Genomic DNA, 22,967 nt, shown 5'->3' with positions numbered 1-22,967 from the left:
CAAGGGTGTCTCTTACCGCTTCTGTAGCCCACTTCCTTCCTTTTTGATTCTTCCTCACTCTTCTCTTAAACTTCAACCTACTCTTCATCACTACTACATTGTGATCTGAGTCTATATCTACTCATGGGTATGTCTTACAATACAGTAACTGATTTCGGGATCTTTGCCGGACCATGATGTAATCTAATTGAAATCTTCCCGTATCACCCGCCCTTTTCCAAGAATAGCTGCTCCTCTTTTGTAATCGCTATTACTAGCTGAAATGTATTACAGATCTCAATTAGTCTTTCTCCTCTCTCATTCCTAGTCCCAAACCCATATTCCCCTGCACTTTTTCTTCCATTTCTTCCCCTACAACTGTATTCCAGTCCCCCATGACTATTAGATATTAATCTCCCTTTAAGTACTGTAGTACGCTTTCAGTATTTTCATATATTTTCGCTATCTCTTCGGCTTGCGACGTCCGCATGCATACCTGGGCTATTGTTGATGGTGTTGGTTTGCTGTCGATGATAAGAACAACCTTATCAGTGAACTTTACACAATAGCACACGCTCTCTGCCCTATCTTCCCATTCATAATGGATCCTACTGCCATTATACCGTTTCCGGCTGTTGTTCATATTACCCTATACTCATCCGACCAGAAATCCTTGTCTTCTTACCATTTCACTTCACTGACCCATACTGTATCTGGATTGAGCCTTTGCATACCCCTTTTCAGATTTTCTAGGTTCCCTAGCACTTTCAAGCCTCTGATATTCCACGCCCCGACTCGTGGATCGTTATCCTTTCCATGGTTATTCATTCTTTTTCTCATGGTCACCTCCCCCTTGGTAGTCCCCTTCTTGAAATCCGAATGGAGGACTATTCCAGAATCTTATGCCAATGGAGAGACTATGATGCCACTTTTTCAATTACAGACCACATACTCTGTGGATACATGTTATGAGTCTTTCATGCTGTGGGTTCCATTGGCTTCTGTATCCTCATACCATTGATCATTGCTGATATTCCCGCCATTAAGGGACGGTTTCCCGCTCCAAGAACAAGAGAGTGCCCTGAACATTTGTCTGTTGCTCCGTCCTCTTTGACAAGCCCGTTGGCAGAAGGATGGTGCCTTAGTGTGCCGGAAGACTACGGCCACCAATGTCGATCATCATCATCATCATTTAAGACTGATTATGCCTTTCAGCGCTCAGTCTGGAGCATAGTCCGCCTTATAAAATTCCTCCATGATCCCCTATTCAGTGCTAACATTGGTGCCTCTTCTGATGTTAAGCCTATTACTTCAAAATCATTCTTAACCGAATCCTGGTACCTTCTCCTTGGTCTGCCCATTATTAATCAAAATTGAAATGGTGGCGGGATTCGAATCTTGGACCGATGCCATTTTAATTACGAATCGAAGAAGCTACCTTCAGAATTTCAAAGAGTGTATTCCTGTCAACATTGCCAGAAGCTTTCTCTGGGCCTACAAGTTCCATAAACGTAAATTTACCTTTCCTTAACCTATCTTCACACATAAGTAAGGACGTAAGTATCAGATACAAACAATTAATATATAAAACTTCCTGGCAGATTAAAACTGTGTGTCCTACCGAGACTCGAACTCGGGACCTTTGCCTTTGGCGGGCAAGTGCTCTACCACCTGAGCTACCAAAGCACGACTCACGCCCGGTACTCACAGCTTTACTTCTGCCAGTATCTCGTCGCCTACCTTCCAAACTTTACAGAAGCTCTCCTGTGAACCTTGCAGAACTAGCTCTCCTGAAAGAAAGGATATTGCGGAGACATGGCTTAGCCACAGCCTGAGGGATGTTTCCAGAATGAGATTTTCACTCTGCAGCGGAGTGTGCGCTGATATGAAACTTCCTGGCAGATTAAAACTGTGTGCCCGACCGATAATATTAATATAATATTAATATATAATTTATTATTGTCCAAGAGAATGTGATTTTATGGCTTATTTTAACTTTTCAGATAATAGGCTGTAATTATGAAGATTAAATAAATACAGTAATAAATAAAAACCCCTAGACCACGGGTACGTCCCTACTTACCTTAGAAGACAGGTTAAGGAAAGGAGAATTTACGTCTACAGAACTTGTAGAGCTATAGAAACCTTTTGGCAATGTTGACTGGAATACAGTCTTTTAAATTCTGAAATTAGCAGGGTTAGAATACAGGGAGTGAAACGTAGTTTTCAGCTTCTACTGAAACCATGCAGCAGCTATTGGAGTTAAAGGGCGTGAGAGAATGGAGTGAGACAGCGTTGGAGTCTATCCCCGATGTAATTGAACCGGTACACTGTAGAAGCAGTAAAGGAAACCAAAGAAAACTTTGATGAAGAAATTTGTACCACAGCTTCAGTAAAAGAAGGTATTAGTTGGCGGGACACATCCACAGACAATACGGTATCACAAGTTTTGTACAGGAAGGATGTGTGTATGTGTGTATGGGGGGTGAGGGAGTTTTAAAAATTGTAAAATTGTAGAGGGAGACCAAGGGATGGATGCAGTAAGCAGGCTCAAAAGGTTGTAGGTTGTAGTTATTATTTGGAGATGAAGAGGCTTGCATGTACGAAGCACGGATACCTGCATCAAGACAACAGCAATAACATAACCTCTTTTCCTTTTACTTCATTTTGTATGATCAAAGGATGGACGTCAGCTTATTGATCACATGTTTAGCTTGAGTTGTCCTCTGCCTTATTTCTATTTTAATGGAATAATCCGAGATTACAACTTCCATACAGGTCTTTACATGTATGATAGTGTCATATTGCTTACTTACTACAGAGTTGTATTTTGTTTTAGATAAATTTATAGTTTGTCTAGGGATTGTTCAATCTGGCTCTGTAATGGTGTTGGGCGTGCGCAGTCGGAGTGATATGGAACACCTGATAACTCTAATCACCTGCATCCATTAAAATTAAATTTATATGTTAATACATTAACCTGCTGATGGGTGTTGATATATATCAAAGGGGACAAGTGAAAATGTGCGCCCCCACCGGATCTCGAACACGGGATCTCCCGCTTACATGGCACACGCTCCATCCAGCTGAGCCAACAAGGGCACAGAGAAAAGGGGCCACCCGCGAGACCCACATTCTCACCTTATATGTCCACACACTACATTCGTAGTGTCTCTACCCAACACACTCATTAATCGTGGAAGACATTCTTACTAAGTCCCGTAAGAGTTCGGGTAATATGTGTGCATCGGCACAGAGAAGAAGGTCATGACTGGTATTGCCAGAACAAATGAGTGTGTTGGGTAGTGACACTACGAATGTAGTGTGTGGACATATATGGTGAGAATGTGGGTCTCGAGGGAGGCGTGCGCGAGATAGATCCTGCAGTCGCGCTATCCTCTGTGCCCTCGGTGGCACAGATGGATGAAGTGTCTGCTCTGTAAGCAGGTGTTCCCGGGTTCGAGTCCCGGTCGGAGCACACACTTTTCCCTGTCCCCGTTGATATATATCAACGCCCGTCAGCAGCTCAAGGTATTAATATTTAATTCTAATTTCATTCTAGACGGCTGCAGGTCAATGCAATTCCTGCAGGACAATGCGACACTCCCACGTCCAGAATTACTACAGAGTAGCTTCAGGAACACTCTTCTGAGTTCAAACACCACACTCTCCGGACTTAATCATTATTGCGCATATCTGGGATGCCGTGGGACGTAATGTGCAGAAGAGATTCCACCCCCTCGTACTCTTACGGATTTATGAGCAGCCTCGCATAATTCATGCTTTCAGTTCCTCCAGCACTACTTCAGACATTAATCGAGTCCACTCCACGTCGTGTTGTGGAAGTTCTGCGTGCTCGCGGCAGACCTACACTGTGTTACGCAAGTGTACCAGTTTCTTTGGCTCTTCAGTGTAGAGGCGCAGTATGTTACTGAACGCAGGAAATTGAATACTTTGTAATCTTCGTATGTTTTTGCGAAGTCTATCTTGCTTTTGTAATCTTGAAAGCAACAAGCCATTCATTCAGCAAGGCAGATTCAATTTTCATACAAACGGCGTGCTTCATACTCAGCACATAGCTACATACATTAATTCTTGTTTCATAGAACATGAGTACGACGTTTCGTATTGATGCGGAACGTGTCACTGTAACATAAGTTTTCTTTAAACAAAATAATTAATATGTATTTTATTTATATTTTAATTTTTACAGTTACTTCTTCATATCTAAGAAATCATCTATCTAGTAGAAGGAATTGTCATTCATAAATTCTTGTAATTGGCTTTTAAATGTTGGTTGGGTATCTGTCAGGGCAAAGAATTTTATGGCAGCATAATTCACCCCTTTCTGTGCCAAAGTGAGATTTAATCCACACTAGTGAAGATATTCTTTTCTTCTAGGGTTGTACCTATGCACTTCACATCTTTGAATTGGAATGAGTTATTAATGACAAATTTTGTAAGTGAATATATGTACTGTGAGGGTACTGTGAATATCCCACTTCCTTGGGTGGGCTCCAGCTATTAGTATGACTACACACTTTTGTGCAATGAATACTGTCTCTCTTACTGACGAATTGCCCCAAAACATGTCATATGAAAGTTTTGAACGAAAATAGGCATAGCAGGCTAATTTACTGATATGTTTATCATCAAAATTTGCAATAACCTTAATAGCATAAGTAGCTGAACCTAGCCATTTCATCAGATCATCGATGTGTTTCTTCCAATTCATTCTCTGAGCAAGGCACACACCCAGAAATTTTGAGCATTCCGCTTTAGCAAACAGACTTCTGTTCATAGTCTATATTTGTCAATGGTGCTATGATGTTTACTCTAAAGAGTTGTATAAACTGTGTTTCCTCAAAATTTTGTGATTGTGAATTTGCAGAGATCCACTTAATAATTTACTAAAGGACATTATTTACAATTTCCTCAGCTGATTCTTGCTAGTTGGGTATGATTACTAAACATGTACCATCAGCAAAAAAGAACTAGCTTTGCATCTTCATGAATATGGAGTGGCAAGTCGTTAATATATATAAAGAACAATAAGGGACCCTAGACTGAACCCTGTGGGACACCATTCTTGATACCTTCCAAATTACAGGACTCTGCGGATTTTTGCAGACTATCTGTACTTAAATTCAACCTTCTGTATTGTTCCAGTTAAGTATGAATTAAACCATTTGTGCACTGTCCCACTCATGCCATAATACTTGATCTTATCTAGAAGAATTTCATAGTTCACACAATCAAAAGCATTTGAGAGGCCACAAAATATCCCAGTGGGTAATGTTCAGTTATTCAATGCATTTAATATTTGATCAGTGAAAGCATATTCTGAAAACGAAACTGACATTTTGTTAGTACTTAATTTTCACAAATATGGGATGCTACTTTTGAATACATTACTTTTTCAAGAATTTTGGATAAGGTTGTCAGAAGTGAGATTGGGCAGTAGTTGTTAGCATCAGACCTGTGTCCTTTTTTATGCAATGGTTTAACAATAGTGTACTTCAGTCTACCTGGGAGAATGCTGTTTCAGTGAGCTACTACATATGTAGCTGAGAATCCTAATTATCTCTTGGGAACAACCTTTCAGTACTCTTGTGGAAATGCCATCAATTCCGTGTGAACTTTTACTTTTGAGTGAATTTATTAATTTCCTAATTTCAGTAAGAGAGGTACGTTCAGTTTCAGTTTTATCAATTTGTTTAGGTACTGCCTCTTTCATACATTGCCTTGCATTTCATAATGAATAGCTGGATCCTATTTTCTCTACAACACTTAAAAATGATTATTAAAATGTTTTCTACTTCTGACTTCTTGTTAACAAACTTTTCATTGAGTCTGATAGAAATACAGTCTTCCTATGCTCTCAGTGTCCCTGTTTCCCTATTAAAAATATCCCAACTTGTTTAAATTTTATTATCATATGTGCTGATCTCACACGTAATGCACACACTTCAGGTCTTTCTAATAACTTTTCTTGATATAGTGCACTAGTTTTTATAATATTTCACTGTTTTGGGATCATTACTCCTCCTACCTATAAGGTACGTTTCCCTTTTCTATTTAAAATATATTTTTATCCCTTTAATAAGCCAAGGCTTTTTACATGGTTTCTTAAAATTATATTTCACTGTTTCTTAGGGAAACTGTTTTGATCTATACTCACAAAGGTATCATAAAATAGTTTAAATTTTAAATTAGTATCATGTTCCCTGTACACCTCATCCCAGTCTAACTGTTGCAAGCTTTGCCTAAAATTTTTAATTGTTTAATCGTTAATTGATCACACTGTTTTGGAGGACTGTTTTGCGTTACTGTATGGATCTATGTCATATACTGTAACTAGCTGTGCACATGATCAGACAGACGATTTTTAACAGGAAAAGTTTTCATTTAATTAAATTTATCTTGATCTATGAAAGCACTACCTATCAGTCAGCTGCTTTCCTGTACCACCCAAACAGGAAACTCATTAACTGATGTCAAATTGAAAGAACCAAGTAATACTTCAAGGTGAAATTTTCTTTCAGAATCTTTCAGAAAATCTACATTGAAATTCGTACAAACAACAATTTGCATTCCTCTGTCTGACAGGTAGCACAGCAAAGAATCCAAGTTTTTCATAAATAGTTGAAAATTTCCCAGTGGGGACCTGTACACCACCACAATTTTGAAAGTGTCATTATTTTGTTTAAGCTCACATGCACAAGCCTCTATACATTGTTCTGTGCAAAAATTTTTAGTTTCCAAATTTTTTACACTCTGACAGATTTCAACTCCTCCTCTCTCCATAGTGTATCCACTAACATGTGCTGAAACCTTACATCTACCTACATTTAGCATTTCCATACCTGCGACTATATGATGTTCCGACAGGCATAGTACTTCTGTTCCACCCTCAGTTTCTGAATCTTCTAAACAAACAAGAAGCTCATCTACTTTATTTTTTAATCCTCTGATATTCTGATAGAATATACTAAGATTATTTTACACTGTCCTTTTTATGCGAATATTGTGATAAACTAACATTACTGTTATGAGCATCTTGTGACATTTTCACATCTCTAGTACCTGCTTGTCTGAACTTGTCATTCAGCATTAATTCATACGGACAGTACCTTGAATTACTGACGTTACTACTTGTTAACAGAAGATTTATACTGTACATACGATATTTCTTTAATGGTTGTCTATTCATAAAGAGAACATGTACAGGGGTATTATAAATGAGTCCTTCGTTTTCGAAGCTATGTTTTTCCAAAGTATTACGTGTGCAAATGTGATTTATGCATGAAGAGAACTGTAAACTTGGCAATTTTCCATTTTGACCTCTACAAATGTCCTATGAGTGCCCCTGAGGTCGAATGACACCGTCAAAGAGGTATCCAAGTTTGGTCCATACTTTTATGACATCATGTCTGTGATTGCCCAGCATCACTGATGTGTTCTCTGAGTTGTTCCAGTGATCTTGGCACTGCGGTTTACGTAAACACTGCCAACTAATGTACCCCAAATTGAAAATATCACACGGCTTTCAGTCAGGGAATCTGTGGAACAAAGCAAAGAGAGCTGCATCATCTTGACCAATCCAGCGATGCTAATTTCGACGTTTAGGGAGCAACAAACACTGATGCTCAAATGAGCGATGGGAGATGGAATCCTCGGAATCAGCAGTCAGTTGTGGAAACAACAACAATTCAACATATCAAAGCAATATGTACGCTTGCAGTCTTCTAACATAAGAAAACTGTGCCATATATTTTAAAACCTTAACCTTCGCCGAATCTTGTTCATGCACCACAATTTCATGAGGATGTTCACTGCCTCTCAGTGTCACATGGTGGCAATTAATCTTTTCAGACATATGGGACGTTGCTTAGTCGTTTCCTGGCAACTTGGAGGCTAAATGTTCATCCGCAAGTGCTTCGTCCGTTGCGACACAAAATTGAAGGCGCTGACCATAATGTTGCACTTTTAATTGTTGCGCGAAGCGCAGACGGTACGGTCTGAAATGTAACCGCCGTCCTGTACAAAGTTTGCGGCGGTTTTCCATGTTCGTGACGCGCGGAACTTTTTATTACTGCGTACGACCGTTTCCCTCACCCTCTCCACGACTGAATCTGGCACAAATTTTGCGACCGTGACTTTGCTGGTTGGAGAGACAATCAGTGTGTTGTCGATACTAAAGCATTGTTCTATGGTCACGAATTGGCTCTTTTTCATAGTCGTTTCTGAATGCTCACCGCATATTCCAACTCACAGAAACTGTTGTCTTGCTTCGCATCGTTTTGTCAATGCACTACACTAGTAACGTCAACTGGTCGCCAGAATGTAGTGTTGGTAAGTTTACGTTTTGTTCATCTGTTACTCACATCTGTACGTGTAACATTCTGGAAAATACAGATCTCTGAAAACGAATGAACCACTTATAATAGTACGTTTTCCTGCTCCCTTTCAAGAAGTTAATGTGATCAGGCGAGCGCTTCTGCTGATAAGGGTAACTCTTAACGTACTTCACAGAATTCTTCAGTGCAGAGACAAGGCAAGAGACATAGTGACGTGCCATACATTTCCTCTTGCAACACAAGAGGAAGCTGCGCAGCCGCTAGTAAACATGGAACTTCCTGAGCGCCTCAGCTATGCACGGCAGCTGAATACGTATTTGCACAAGTAAGTAGCTGTGAGCCTTTTGGCTGGAATTTTATTGATAAGTCTAATCTTTTCATTTAATAACTTGGCTGTTTTCACTGTAGTAGCAAACAGTTAACTAGAAACAGAATACATTCTTTTCTGAAAGAACGTCTTTATGCAACCAGCAAACTTTAGACGTTAACGCAAATCGTTCCTTCACAGTTTGTACACATTATCAAATTAGTTGTAATTCAGAGCTTACCACAACTAGCAAGGGCATTCATCTCATACTTGTTCATGAACTACATAGTTCAATCAGGGAGACATATTTCCTTTACATGTAAAATATAATGACATGAAAATAATGTTGGTTACATAACAAGTCTCATTCATATCGGTAATCTTCTATCACGAGTGCTGTCTCTCTGGTCCTTAGCCTTTACACCGCCGTAGGGGCTCCTCTGTTTTTCACGTTTGGATAAAATTTATTTTTATTTCAACTTTGTGGCAGGTGCCCTTCTTGTCGCCACAATAGTATGTTTATCTAAGGGGTGCTAAACCAATGTACAAGGAAATGTAACGAACTTGTCAGCGGTTACCAATACGGCAACACATACAGCTGCTCAAACACCGACCGCCGCATGTTTGCCGTTCCTGTTAATTTTTCGTTAGTTGCGCGCATTTCCCATGGGCAATGGCTACCAGAGGTAAGTATTCCTACGTATTACTTATCATTTTAAAACGCAATTTCTTGTTTCCTACTTCATTCATTTTTTTCACAGCGCTTAGACGCTATGAAATTACGTTTACTGGAAAAAATTAATAAAACGCGTCCCATGTGCAGCGCGACTATGAATGGAAGGTAAAGGGGAGTAATTATCGGGAATCGAGATGGGGGACTGGAGGGGGGACAGGGGGGGGGGGGGAGGGCTGGGGGGGGTGGCGGTGTACAGACGTTTGCGCCACTGCCTGACGGCCTGACGCAATAGCTTCAAACTGAACGTCTCTTAAGCTAAAGCAGATCACCTGCAGGCATAGAAACCACAGTTCTTCGGCAACAATATTTGTTTAACAGATCAGATTAGAACTTCTACTCCTTTCATTACATTTGCTCTCTTAATTTTCTTTTATTAGAGCGCCAGAATCACAGAGTATTTTGTACAGCGTATGTAGTAGTGTTAATACTAGTGTATTTTTAGTCCAGAATATTCCAGTCAAACAAATTACTGTGCAAAGCATAAATGACTTAGGTATAGCACTCATGCAATGGTCTGTATCTTTCTTAAACTTATATTATCCAAACATGTATCGTTTGCGGCGGGAACATCTATATTGATGTTATCGCCATCATTCAGTCCACCTAGCTCTGTAGGATTCTTGCGGATGACCCTTCACTCTGTGGTAGCAGGTACATGCTAGGCAGTGTAAATCAGTGTTGATGAAACCACTACCTAATACCTACCACACAGAGGCCGAGTAACTCTAGCTGAAAGTCAGTTCCTGGAAGTTCTTGATTTAAAAAATCGGGCGTTCAGGATATTCAGTCTGCTTGCAGAAAAGAGTTTAAAACTGGATTAACTCTGATTTTTTTTTATTTATACTGAAACACATGAAATGGCTATCAAGTCCGTATTTAATATCGTGAAACGTTATCATTGAAAGTTCACTGTCTGTATAACAGATATTCACTCGAAAAAGCAGCCAGAATTTTAGGAAGTCCGACACGACTAATTTTCACGTACTACCAGTCACAGACCCAGAGATATACTCCTGGAAATTGAAATAAGAACACCGTGAATTCATTGTCCCAGGAAGGGGAAACTTTATTGACACATTCCTGGGGTCAGATACATCACATGATCACACTGACAGATCCACAGGCACATAGACAGAGGCAATAGAGCATACACAATGTCGGCACTAGTACAGTGTATATCCACCTTTCGCAGCAATGCAGGCTGCTATTCTCCCATGGAGACGATCGTAGAGATGCTGGATGTAGTCCTGTGGAACGGCTTGCCATGCCATTTCCACCTGGCGCCTCAGTTGGACCAGCGTTCGTGCTGGACGTGCAGACCGCGTGAGACGACGCTTCATCCAGTCCCAAACACGCTCAATGAGGGACAGATCCGGAGATCTTGCTGGCCAGGGTAGTTGACTTACACCTTCTAGAGCACGTTGGGTGGCACGGGATACATGCGGACGTGCATTGTCCTGTTGGAACAGCAAGTTCCCTTGCCGGTCTAGGAATGGTAGAACGATGGGTTCGATGACGGTTTGGATGTACCGTGCACTATTCAGTGTCCCCTCGACGATCACCAGAGGTGTACGGCCAGTGTAGGAGATCGCTCCCCACACCATGATGCCGGGTGTTGGCCCTGTGTGCCTCGGTCGTATGCAGTCCTGATTGTGGCGCTCACCTACACGGCGCCAAACACGCATACGACCATCATTGGCACCAAGGTAGAAGCGACTCTCATAGCTGAAGACGACACGTCTCCATTCGTCCCTCCATTCACGCCTGTCGCGACACCACTGGAGGCGGGCTGCACGATGTTGGGTCGTGAGCGGAAGACAGCCTAACGGTGTGCGGGACCGTAGCCCAGCTTCATAGAGACGGTTGCGAATGGTCCTCGCCGATACCCCAGGAGCAACAGTGTCCCTAATTTGCTGGGAAGTGGCGGTGCGGTCCCCTACGGCACTGCGTAGGATCCTACGGTCTTGGCGTGCATCCGTGCGTCGCTGCGATCCGGTCCCAGGTCGACGGGCACGTGCACCTTCCGCCGACCACTGGCGACAACATCGATGTACTGTGGAGACCTCGCGCTCCACGTGTTGAGCAATTCGGCGGTACGTCCACCCGGCCTCCCGCATGCCCACCATACGCCCTCGCTCAAAGTCCGTCAGCTGCACATATGGTTCACGTCCACGCTGTCGCGGCATGCTACCAGTGTTAAAGACTGCGATGGGGCTCCGTATGCCACGGTAAACTGGCTGACACTGACGGCGGCGGTGCACAAATGCTGCGCAGCTAGCGCCATTCGACGGCCAACACCGCGGTTCCTGGTGTGTCCGCTGTGCCGTGCGTGTGATCATTGCTTGTACCACCCTCTCGCAGTGTCCGGAGCAAGTATGGTGGGTCTGACACACCGGTGTCAATGTGTTCTTTTTTCCATTTCCAGGAGTGTATTAGAGAGTTAAACATTCGGTCGTTTCAGTGGTCTTCTTCATAAGAAGTACTCGCCAAATTTTCGGTACAGAGCACGAAAGACCAGAAAGTTCACACGCTCATACCTCTCAAACTGTTTAACTTAGAAACACCAAACTTTCATTGAAATGCTCATACCGCCAGCCGCTTCACTCACGATATGTTTGAACCGAAATTAGCTCACTATTTCCTCATTTTACAGAGTATTTTTAAGGAGCGATCTAACATCGTGTTATCTGTGGGCCGGCTAGCAAGCAACTCTCTCGAGGTTCTCTTCTCTCTGCACATTTCTCTATTCGCATGGGAACAGCTTAATTCTGATTGGCTGTGGATCTAAATGACCAATCTGAACGTTACTTCCTGATCATTCTAGTGGCAAAGCTTGGCTTACCCAATCATTAATTTCATAGTAATTAATGTCAGCAAAACTTCAATTTCTTGCATTATGTTTAATGAAAATTAGCAAACTGCGAAATATTCTTCAAAATTAATAAACTTATTCCGGCTTTAACTTCCATTCTGACTGCTTTGATGCAAAAGCATGCTCACACAGACTTACGTCACCTGAATCGTGGTTGCGTCATAACTTCCCCGCAGCTCGTTTTGTACAAGGGTATACGTAAAATGAAATATTAAATTTTAACGTATGTCCCACATAAACTTTCTCAATAATTCTCACGCACTCACCAAACAAAATATAATCAAATAATAGTTCTGACCGACTTTTGTATTTCAAAATGACTAAAGTTTTAAAAATAAAATTATAATTAATTGATTTTTGCGTACTGACATCTTTGTAAAAACTTCAATTAATAACGAAAGTCAGTCTGTTATTGTTCCTGACTTGGTTTTAAAAAACAAGAGTAGGTTTTAGCGTTTTTAGGTAATTCTCCTTATCTCTGGAACTATAATAAATAGAATTCTTAAATTTTGACAGCATTAATCCATTAATAACGAAAGACTGTGTACCACATTTGAACAAAATCGGATAGTAACTAATGCGTAGTGGGTATGAATCTTCGTATCGACTGCATGCAGTTCTCACGGAAGAGCGGAAAAAAGAACACAGCCATCATGTAGCCATCTTACTAGAGGACTGCGCGCCTTACCGCAACGAACGTTATCCTGTAATAACTTGCTGCATTGCACGTCCCCAGTATAGCTGACGTACAGCAACAGTACACACACCCTTATCTCGATTACGGTGTAAGTGACTGATGTCACTTACGGATCACTATATTAATGTAAAGAACTTTCAGCAAAAATATTGGTGCCAACTCTTTAAGTACCCTTTAACTGTGAAGAAATTATCAGTTATGTTGGCTTAGTTCTACGTCATCGTTTCTTGAGTGTCTGAATGGCCTGCAGATAATCAATGAGACTCATACTTCAAGAACTTAGACTCAGATCAGTACTGGGAACTGAAATCAGAAATTCAGGCAAATTAGAATATTGCAGCTCTTTCTTGCATGACAGTCATCGCTCAGTCGTAGATCCTAAGATGATTTAGTCAGTACATGAACATTCTTCTTCCTGCATTTCATCTTTCAGAAGGAATTCTGTGAACTTTCCGTCTCATCTGCTCTTGAATAGTGCAGGTGGAAGCACAGTGCCGTGGCACGACTTCACTCGCAGCTTCTGAAAATACTTAGCACTGTCTGTGCAACGCACGTAACGGGTGGGTCCAATATAGCCGGCCGTATTACGTCACTACAGCCACTCACGAACTGTGCACGTGGCAAGCAGACGGGAAACTGATGGGCATACTTTCTCTGCAAATTTTTTAAACTTCAGGTTAGGTTGTGCTGAGAAATAATTTTTAAGAAAAATTCCACTTGATGCGTCGTTTCCGAGTTAATTAGCATTGAAGTTAGCCAATCAGGGTGATGCGCGCGTAAATTCAAGCCACCCGTCAGACACGATGTCGCCAAACGCATTCATAGTTTTATTTCCTAAAGCCGTGCACGAGAGCGATACAAAAATTCAACATGGAACGGTAGTAACGATTGAATCTGAGCCAAAGGTTGAGCTGTCTCGTGCGCTATCATCTACGCTCTGTACGAGTATCTGGCGAACCATATGAATTTGCACGTGCAGTAGCTTCAGTGGTTAATTTCAATGCCAACGGCGCAACGTATCGAATTTCTTTCTTAACATTTATTTCTCAATACAACCTGCCCTGCCACTCCCTGACAGGCTTGTCAGTTTTTGAAAACCCTGTATAGACTTTTATGGGTGGCAAGTCATTTGCACCATCCGCTTGTGTATCATCTGTGTGCGTCATGTGTGTCGTAGTATTTTAACTATTCGTGTGTGATATTTTATGTGGCGGACATTGGGAACCAACCACCTACTTTCCTCAACGATAGAGGATAGCCCTATCCCCACTATCCGAGGTACCAAACCAATGGTCGTTACTGCGCAGCGAGGAATCGAAGCGGGCCTCCCCGTCTCGGACTGCAGCACACTGCGCGTTCAGCGATAAGAGCATTTCTTGACCAATCTGGAATCGCTACAAGTAAAAAAAAAGTCATTTGTTCGAGAGTCATCAAAATAGGTTTCTATAGTCTCAGGATTCGTATTACACCAAAGAGTACCGATATCGCAGGAACGTACGAGTAAAATTGCGCCTTCCTTGAGAGATGGCAGTAGGCACATTTTCAATCAAGCGAAAGGAATATACAGCACATCCTGATAGCACCTTTCACCGTTTCCCTTCGAAGTGCTAAGAACAACACGGTTTTGGAACGTGTGCTGGACAGCGATAACAAACTTTGTTTGTGTTTCGTGCTATGCAACAGGGAGGTAGTTCCCCAGGCATTAAACACACCGCGCGTAAGATGTTGCGGCGGCGACTGTCACGGCTTCCTAGAAGTCACTCGATACGGACTGCGCCGCCGATTGGCCGGCTAAGTCACATCATAAGTTACAAAGTAAAAAAAAAAAAAACCGTGCATAGGTCACGGACATTACTTGGCACGCTCCCTAGCTACACAGCTCTCAGTGGAAGTGCTGTGGAGTCAGGTTGACAGTTCTGAGTCTTGTTATATTTTCTACCTGAAGCAGCTAGAGTCAGAGTATTAAACTGGTCGCCTTTTGACAGGTAGTGGGATGGAGTGACCCCGCCGTCGCTATACCAATGGGAACGTGGCACTGCCGTCTCCATGTGTTGCCGCTTCAAATGTTCCAACCACTTTGGCTGCAAGTTACCTGTGAGCATTAGGTGTAACAGACTGGCGTAAGCATTAGTTTCGCGTGGCTTACGGCGTGATCTGAAAGTATTTGAAAGGAGGACATAGGGGAAACAATGAATATCTATACCGCATGTTAATTTCAGAAACTTTAGTTACTTTTTTGGAGAGATAAATAGAGTCTTCATTCTTGTTATGAGTTGCGTACTAATAAAACTGCAGAAGAAACATAAACGCCGTGTTCCGAAGCTCACACAAATCAAAAGCAATGCGGTACGTAACTTTGGAAAGATGTGTTGCCGAGCGAGGAATTTTGATAACAAACAATAAAAAAAAGTTTCTCGGTGACACCTTTCGACATATAACGTGACAATTTTCACGCTGTTTATGGAAGGGAAAAATTTTATCTATTTAAAAAACTGAAATACTTCGCTCTGACCATAATAAAAATTAAGGGCAGATATTTGACCTGCGTAGGGACACTACAGAGATGTGTTAGTGAATTTCAGATTTTTTTCGTGATTTTTGTAGGAGAGAGAGAATTCAAGACAACTTTCTATCGCCGTGAAGAAAAGACAACTGTGGCGGCTAACTGCAGACGGGACTTGTCGACAAAACATCCCAGTTCAGGCCATAAACGTCAAATTCCGACTAAATGAGGCTATAGCCCACGTAGGGTACAATCGAAACTTACTCGTACTGTTAAGCTTCGCATGTACGGGGTTCACAATCATGTAGAATTTTTTAATTGTCATCATATTCGGCGTTGACTGTACTAACTTGGCGTAATCTGTGACTTTGTGTATGTCGGTAGCTTTTGATAAAAAGCCTCATGAAGTGAGGTGGCAGTTACATGCAGGCCTTATGGAACGCCGTACAAACTGGGTGAGTCACTAACTACTGCCAACAAGAATAGCTCTGAAAGTATGATAGGATCTGAAAAGTTTGTGGGACAAAAGTTGCTTGGGACAACGGGGGCCATAATATGACGCTGGTTTTTTGTTGCTAGGTGGAGTCGCATCAGAGATATGTAGGTCAACTTTGGTTTTTTTTTAATGAGATGCTGTAGTGTGGTACTTATTTTCTGATAGCAGCTATCGAGACTTATCCAGTGATGTGTAAGAGCAAGGTCTTTGAAGATCAACGAAGGTGTTCGAAGTGACGACCATTGGTATCAATGCAGTGCTGCAATCTTATCATGGAAAAATGTTGATGGTCATTACTAACTGACAGATTTTCATATTCACTATGTGATCAAAAGAATCCGGACACCCGCAAAAACATACGTTTTTCTTATTAGGTGCATTGTCCTGCCACCTACTGCCAGGCGGTCCATATCAGCGACCTCAGTACTCATTAAACATCGCGAGAGTAGAATGGTCATGCGATTGGGTGTCACTTGTGTCATAAGTCTGTATGAAAGATTTCCACACAAACATCCCTAAGTCCATTGTTTCGGATGTGATAGTGAAGTGGAAACGTGAAGGGACACGTAAAGCACAAAAGCGTACAGGTCGGTCTCGTCTGTTGACTGACAGAGACCGCCGACAGTTGAAGAGGCTCGTAGCGTGTAATAGGCAGACATCTATCCACACCATCACACAGTAATTCCAAACTGCATCAGAATCAACTGCAAGTTCTATGATAGTTAGACGGAAGGTGAGAAAATTTGGATTTCATCGTCAAGCAGCTGCTTATAAGCCACACATCACGCCGGTTAATGGCAAACAATTCCTCGCTTGGTGTTAGGAACGTAAACATTGCAACATTGAACAGTAGAAAAACGTTGGTGGAGTGACGAACGACGGTAAACAGTGTGGCGACGCGATGGCCTGGTGTGGGTATGTTGAATGCCCGGTGAACGTCATCTTCCAGCGTGTGTACTGCCAACATCATAATTCTGAGGTGACGGTATTTTGGTGTGGTCGTGTTTTTCATGGAGCGGGCTTGCACCCCTTGTTGTTTTGCGTGGCACTGTCACAGCACAGACCTACACTGATGTGTTAAGCACCTTCTTGCTTCCCACTGTTGAAGAGCAATTAGGGGATGGCGATTGCATCGTTCAATACGATCGAGCACCTGTTCATAATGCACGGCCTGTGGCTGAGTGGTTACACGACAATAGCATCACTGTAATCGAGTAGCCTGCACAGTGTCCTGACCTGAATCCTATAGAATATCTTTGGAATTTTATGGAACGCCGACTTCGTGCCGGACCTTACCGACCATCATCGATACCTCTCTTCAGTGCAGCACTTCGTGAAGATTATCTGCCGTTCCCCAAGAAAACTTCCAGCACCTGAATGAACTTTTGCCTGCTAGAGAGGAAGCTGCTATCAACTCAAAGGGTGGGCCAACACCATACTGAATTACAGCGTTACAGATGGAGGGCGCCGCGAACTAGTAAGTCACTTTCAGCCAGATGTCCGGATACTTCGAATCACATAGTGTACTTCGTATTCTGGGAATGACGATGGTAAACCAGCTCGGAATAAATTTAAGCCTTATGAAGATCAAAGAGTCACATTAAAACAAGCAGCAGTAACAAGAACAATAGGCAAGATCATTCCATTTAATATGCGGCGTAACATGTTGCAGTTAGTATCATTAACATTGTTATTAAGAATTTTGACCATCAGTGTATAACATAGTCAACATTTTCTTTTCATTTAGCCAAATCCTTTTTTTTCATGTCTTATAATAAATTTGCAGTTTATTCATTTATCTCCTTAGACGTTGTCCGCAGCTCGTGGTCGTGCGGTACCGGATTCGATTCCCGGCGAGGTCAGGGATTTTCTCTGCCTCGTGATGACTGGGTGTTGTGTGCTATCCTTAGGTTAGTTAGGTTTAAGTAGTTCTAAGTTCTTGGGGACTGATGACCATAGCTGTTAAGTCCCATAGTGCTCAGAGCCATTTGATCCATTTTTTAGCTTCCATTGTCATTTTTTTTTGTATCGACTTATTGTTAAATAAATTTTAGTTGCCTGTAAAATTTTTTCTCCTCTCCCTTCTCACTCCATACCGCCCTACGCTCATCTTGCTCAGTGGTTTGAATTTAAAGGGTGATTTGCTCTCCTGTCTTATCTATATTACTAAAAGGCCAACTGTATTAAAGGCAACCAATCCCTATGGCAGGTGCCTGTCAAACAGATTCCAACGGCTAAATAAGTTTGATTTTTGGAATTTCATATAATTATTGACCGATATAAAAAGATGAAAATCCTGTCATAATCTATTACTTATGAGGTATAATCTGATACAAAAGTTTAACAAAGTAAGCCAAGTATTCTAGTTAGAAGCAGTGTATGTACACTATTGTTTGGACAAAGTTAAACACCAATATCGAGAGGTCTGATCGCAGTGGAATTTGTTTCACCAATTAGGGACATGACACTAAACAAATGACTATATTTACACGCCGCCTATACGTGCGCTGTGACTGTGGAAATTCATTACACAACAGCACCGCCACGTGCTGCAATCACCACGGGAAATTTAAATCTTGTTTGTCGAAAGAGGACGTACTAATTTTTCTTCTGAGTGAGAGTCAATTGCCTTTCTAAAGGCATCACGCTTGTCCGTAAATTGCTGTAATGGTATCGATACATAGATAGTATTGGAATTACACTGACAGTACATAAAAGTTGCCATCAGATAACATCAAAGCACGTGATGTCCTCATAATGTCTGTTTCGAAGTCTGAAAGCGAATTACCAACAGCCACCTATAGTTTGAGGGTGAACATGGAACCCCACAATATAGATGATGTGATTAATCTGGTCGTACTAATTGCTTCCTTGGAAGAAGCCTCATAGAAATATCTAGATAGCGCGCTATTGCCCAGATCGCGAAATCGAAACGTTTCTATCGCTCATGTGAAACCGGTGTTTATATGGACAGCCGTCCGCATATCAGCGAGAAGCAACAGCTTGTATTGATTTGATGTCCCATCTCAAAGGCAACATACACCACTCTATAAGATTAGGGTTTCAGCCAAAGTTTCCCGATATAACACGTAGCGGATATTTCGTCCTCAGGTGAGGCGGCTGTGCGTGGTGCTTAACAGACGTTCTCAGTGGACAGCCGCCTTGTCGAGTTTTAGTGAGCAGTTTCACGGGAAATGACTGACAGCTCAGAAGCTCAATATCTGATGTAACAATCTTTCGTTTCGAAGAGACGTTAACGATTACAGGTGAAAATTACTGGAGTTTCTGTCCAGGTACAAATGATAAATTTCTTCTATAAAGGCACAATTATAACATTCCGCTGGCCGGGGTGGCTGAGCAGTTCTAGGCGCTACAGTCTGGAACCTCGCGATCGCTACGGTCGCAGGTTCGAATCCTGCCTCGGGCATGGATGTGTGTGATGTCCGAAGGTTAGTTAACTTTAAGTAGTTCTAAATTCTAGGGGACTGATGACCTCAGAAGTTAAGTCCCATGGTGCTCAGAGCCATTTGAACCATTTTTGAACAACTTTCCAGCTGAATTCTATTATGTTTGCAATTACAAATGATAACTGCAACTATTTCTACGTAATAATGTATTTCTCAAATATCGCTTACACCAAATACCAGCGAGAAGATCTAGTGTAGTAAAGAACTTAAATTGTTGGAATCATAATCGTTGGTAGAGACACAAATCAAATCTCTGAACTCATCTGGAAACCATTTCGCATACGCAAAGATATGCAACTACTTTTGTGAACTACTTTCTGTTGGCTCAAATGGTTCTGAGCACTGTGGGATTTAACATCTTAGGTCATCAGTCCCCTAGAATTTAGAACTACTTAAACATAACTAACCTAAGGACATCACATACATCCACGCCCGAGGCAGGATTCGAACCTGCGATCGTAGCAGTCCCGCGGTTCCGGACTGCAGCGCCTAGAACCGCACGGCCACACCGGCCGGCAACTACTTTCTGTACATGATGCTTTTTTTTTACATTGGAGCTCTCTGTTCTTTTAACTAAGTTTTATTTAGGTCGTTTCCGCGACAATAGCTGTGCAGTATGAGCCCGTTCCAAGTTCCTCAGAAAATTGTTTTCTTTCCGTACGGTGCGTTGGTGTCGCTCCGTCTCATAGGTAAAGTCGCCGAGGGATGAGTTACACGGTGTAATACTAAGATATAAGGGGGAAAGAGTTCACCTTACAGACATTTTCCTACTGTTAAAACAGCCAAGAAAATTTGTTATGGTATTGTCATGTCTTGCAAAATATTTATCAGAAACCGTAAGGTATATCTAAACAGCGATTTCGATGTACAATTGGTCTTCGTCAAGAGTATGAAATAGTATCCTCCCTTCTGGCTAAAAAAAGACGGAATTCAAGAACTGCATTACAGCTACCCTCTTAACTGCTAAATGAGCATAACTTTTGGGCTCTTTCACCATGAAAACAGGTAGGTCTTAGGTTTGGATGATCGTGGGATGAAAGTGAAGAATTTTAGTTACAGCTTTTGGTTCGCAGCACTCAGCAGGCCAAATTACGAATCACGGAATTCCCATTCCTGCAGAACACTCCGTCCTATTACAGATTTTACTGCTGGTTTGCTCGCTGAGGCACTTCATCTACTGTAATAACATTAGCTCTTTTATTTTTTCAAATGCTTTGTGTTGCGATGCTACAGCGTGTTCTTATGGTCTGTGTAGCATCTGTGTATGTTCGCTGAATCATTTTAGTCAACGTCAAAAGCAATTGAAGCATTATTTTATTTTAGTTTTTATTTTCATTTTACATGTTGCCTACGATTAAGTGATGAACGATTTCGTATTACCTACGGAAATGATAAAACTGTTTTTATTTGCAGGAAAGGAAATTGCAATATTGTGTAGCTAATGAATGTTGCTATAACTTTCGTAGTGTCACTGTTTATGTTCTTGCAGGTAGACAAAAAATGGCTGCAGTTTCATCTCAGTGAAATACGTGAGCTGTCGATATGGAGCCTACGTCATTACATGTTGTGCTGTCGGCAGGAAAGACGCGGTTGGCAAAGGTGCGAAGGAGGGGAGGTGGGAGGGGAAGCAGTGGCTAGTGACCTCGCGAGAAGAATCACCAGCAGTTGATCCGAGACTGCACAAGCGCCAGCTGCGATCCTGTCCTCGGCTGCACAAGTCACCAGAGCAGAAAAATTTGTAAGTATTTTTCACTGTTATCTAGAGTATGAATATGAACGCTACAACCTTTAGCCCGTCGACTGCCGTTTGATAGCTTTGCCTTATTTACATCACTGCTCATTCCCATGTTAAACCAAAGAGCATCCTAATGTAGGGTAGACTGCACAGAGCAAACAGGCACTGTACACTGCTGGAGATCCCTCTGCAAAAGACAATATTTTTTGTCTCATTTGCAGCGCACTGTTTAATTTTTTTGGTAAGTGCCCTGCTTCATGGATGCCGTGTGAAGTTGTCATGTGCTTCAGACTGAAACTTTTAATTTTACTGACGTATCTGGGTTCTTAAAAGTTTTCTTTCCGAGTGGAATGGAGCATTTATAACTTCAGATATGTCTGAATACAAGAGTTTGTTGTCTTTTGCGTTCACAAATTAGTAAATTCACTGGCTCCTCGGTCGAATGTAGACGATAAGCTAGAAGTAAGATGCGATGTATGTTCTTACAAAGAACCGTTTTGTGTTGTTCTAAGATGCCATTAACTGTACCATTCTTTATCCAAAACCGGTGAAGAATATAGCAGACTTGTTGCATTATAGTTCTGTACCTGTGTTGCAGCTTCATTTCCAGCATTAAGGTTTTACGAAAGTTTCCTTTTTCCGTTTCGCAATGGATCAATGCTGGGAATGTTTTTTGTTTGTAGTGAAGCGACAGATGAATGAATAGTTTCACATGGATGTCCATTGTAAAACTGCCTTGACATAACTAAAATTACCTTATTATTTGTGTAGGAACTTTGTTTTATATTGATGTGATGTGAACGTTGGACATGAAAGGCAGACAGTTCGAAGCTAATAATCTGCCCGATAAAAATAGGAACAAGAAATGAAATTAAAGGTTGAACAAGAAGTGCTGTCAACCGACCTGGTCAGGTACCCAAATGTGGAAATGCGGTAAATTCGTATGACGTTCCGCGCAGTGAGACATGGGCTGGAATTACACGACACACCCAATGCACACAGGTCTGCACCAGCGCCGTAAGCATACGAGCCTGGAACTGATTGCATTTTTGTTAGCGTTATTAGGCTGTACGTCTAAAATGTAAGTCTGCAGCCAGGGTGCTGCTCCAAGGGTACGCATTCAGAACTGTAAGATTATTTATATCGTTGAGTCCGAATGATATTTTTTACTAACATTTAAACGTCTGAGAGGTCTACGTTCGCATTTATTAGGTAATTGTTACCTTGCGCTCCCAGAACGAAATCACATTATGACAATACAGAAATATGCACTAAAGTGTTTATGTCATGATCTTACAAGCCAATTAATTTCACAGAAAACGGGATATGGAGGAGGCAATTATTTATGCAGCACTTGAGTTATTAGTGGCCACCGTAGTCATTAGGAGAAGAGTAGAACAACGACGTAATGCCAGGAGTAGTAATTGGGTTCGACCCTGGCTGGAAAGCTGGGGTGAAAGCAGGAGCGTACAAACCTCTGATAATGAAGGAGTTGAGACCTGAACTTCTACCGGGATTAAAGAACTTCTTCAGAATGGACGAGTCTTGTTTTGACAAGCTGTTATCAAATTATATGACTGGATTCACACTACTGACACAGAAATGAGAAACCACAGCACACATGGTTTATGTACTTCTTTTTATCGTTGCCTGTGCCACTCCTCTCTCTTCTTTAGCTGGGGACAACTGTGCGACCAGACATATGCAAAACGGCTTTTACAGTCCTCACTGGTCGCGGCCGGCACAACTGTTCTGGCTCTTGTGGCCAGGTATTCTCTCAACACTATACTGCCCGGCATGCTGAAATAATACACA

The 22,967-nt window shown here is 41.8% G+C and overlaps 2 protein-coding genes across 2 annotated transcripts in view; both read left to right on the top strand.

The window, feature by feature from the left end:
- The window catches only part of LOC126355466 (uncharacterized), a 51,197-nt gene extending 30,038 nt beyond the window's left edge, over window positions 1–21,159 (top strand). Inside the window, exon 3 of the mRNA XM_050005781.1 lies at window positions 20,997–21,159. Within this exon, the coding sequence (XP_049861738.1) occupies window positions 20,997–21,159 (163 nt within the window). The remainder of the gene's footprint in view (window positions 1–20,996) is intronic.
- The window catches only part of LOC126356216 (juvenile hormone esterase-like), a 119,375-nt gene continuing 117,459 nt past the window's right edge, over window positions 21,052–22,967 (top strand). The window contains exon 1 of the mRNA XM_050007028.1: window positions 21,052–21,155. The gene's annotated coding sequence lies outside the window, so the exon portion shown is untranslated. The remainder of the gene's footprint in view (window positions 21,156–22,967) is intronic.

Source organism: Schistocerca gregaria, chromosome 3 (assembly GCF_023897955.1).
Source record: "Schistocerca gregaria isolate iqSchGreg1 chromosome 3, iqSchGreg1.2, whole genome shotgun sequence".
NCBI lineage: Eukaryota > Metazoa > Arthropoda > Insecta > Orthoptera > Acrididae > Schistocerca > Schistocerca gregaria.
Note: the sequence above shows the minus strand (reverse complement) of the source record. Positions and strands in the feature narration are given on the sequence as shown.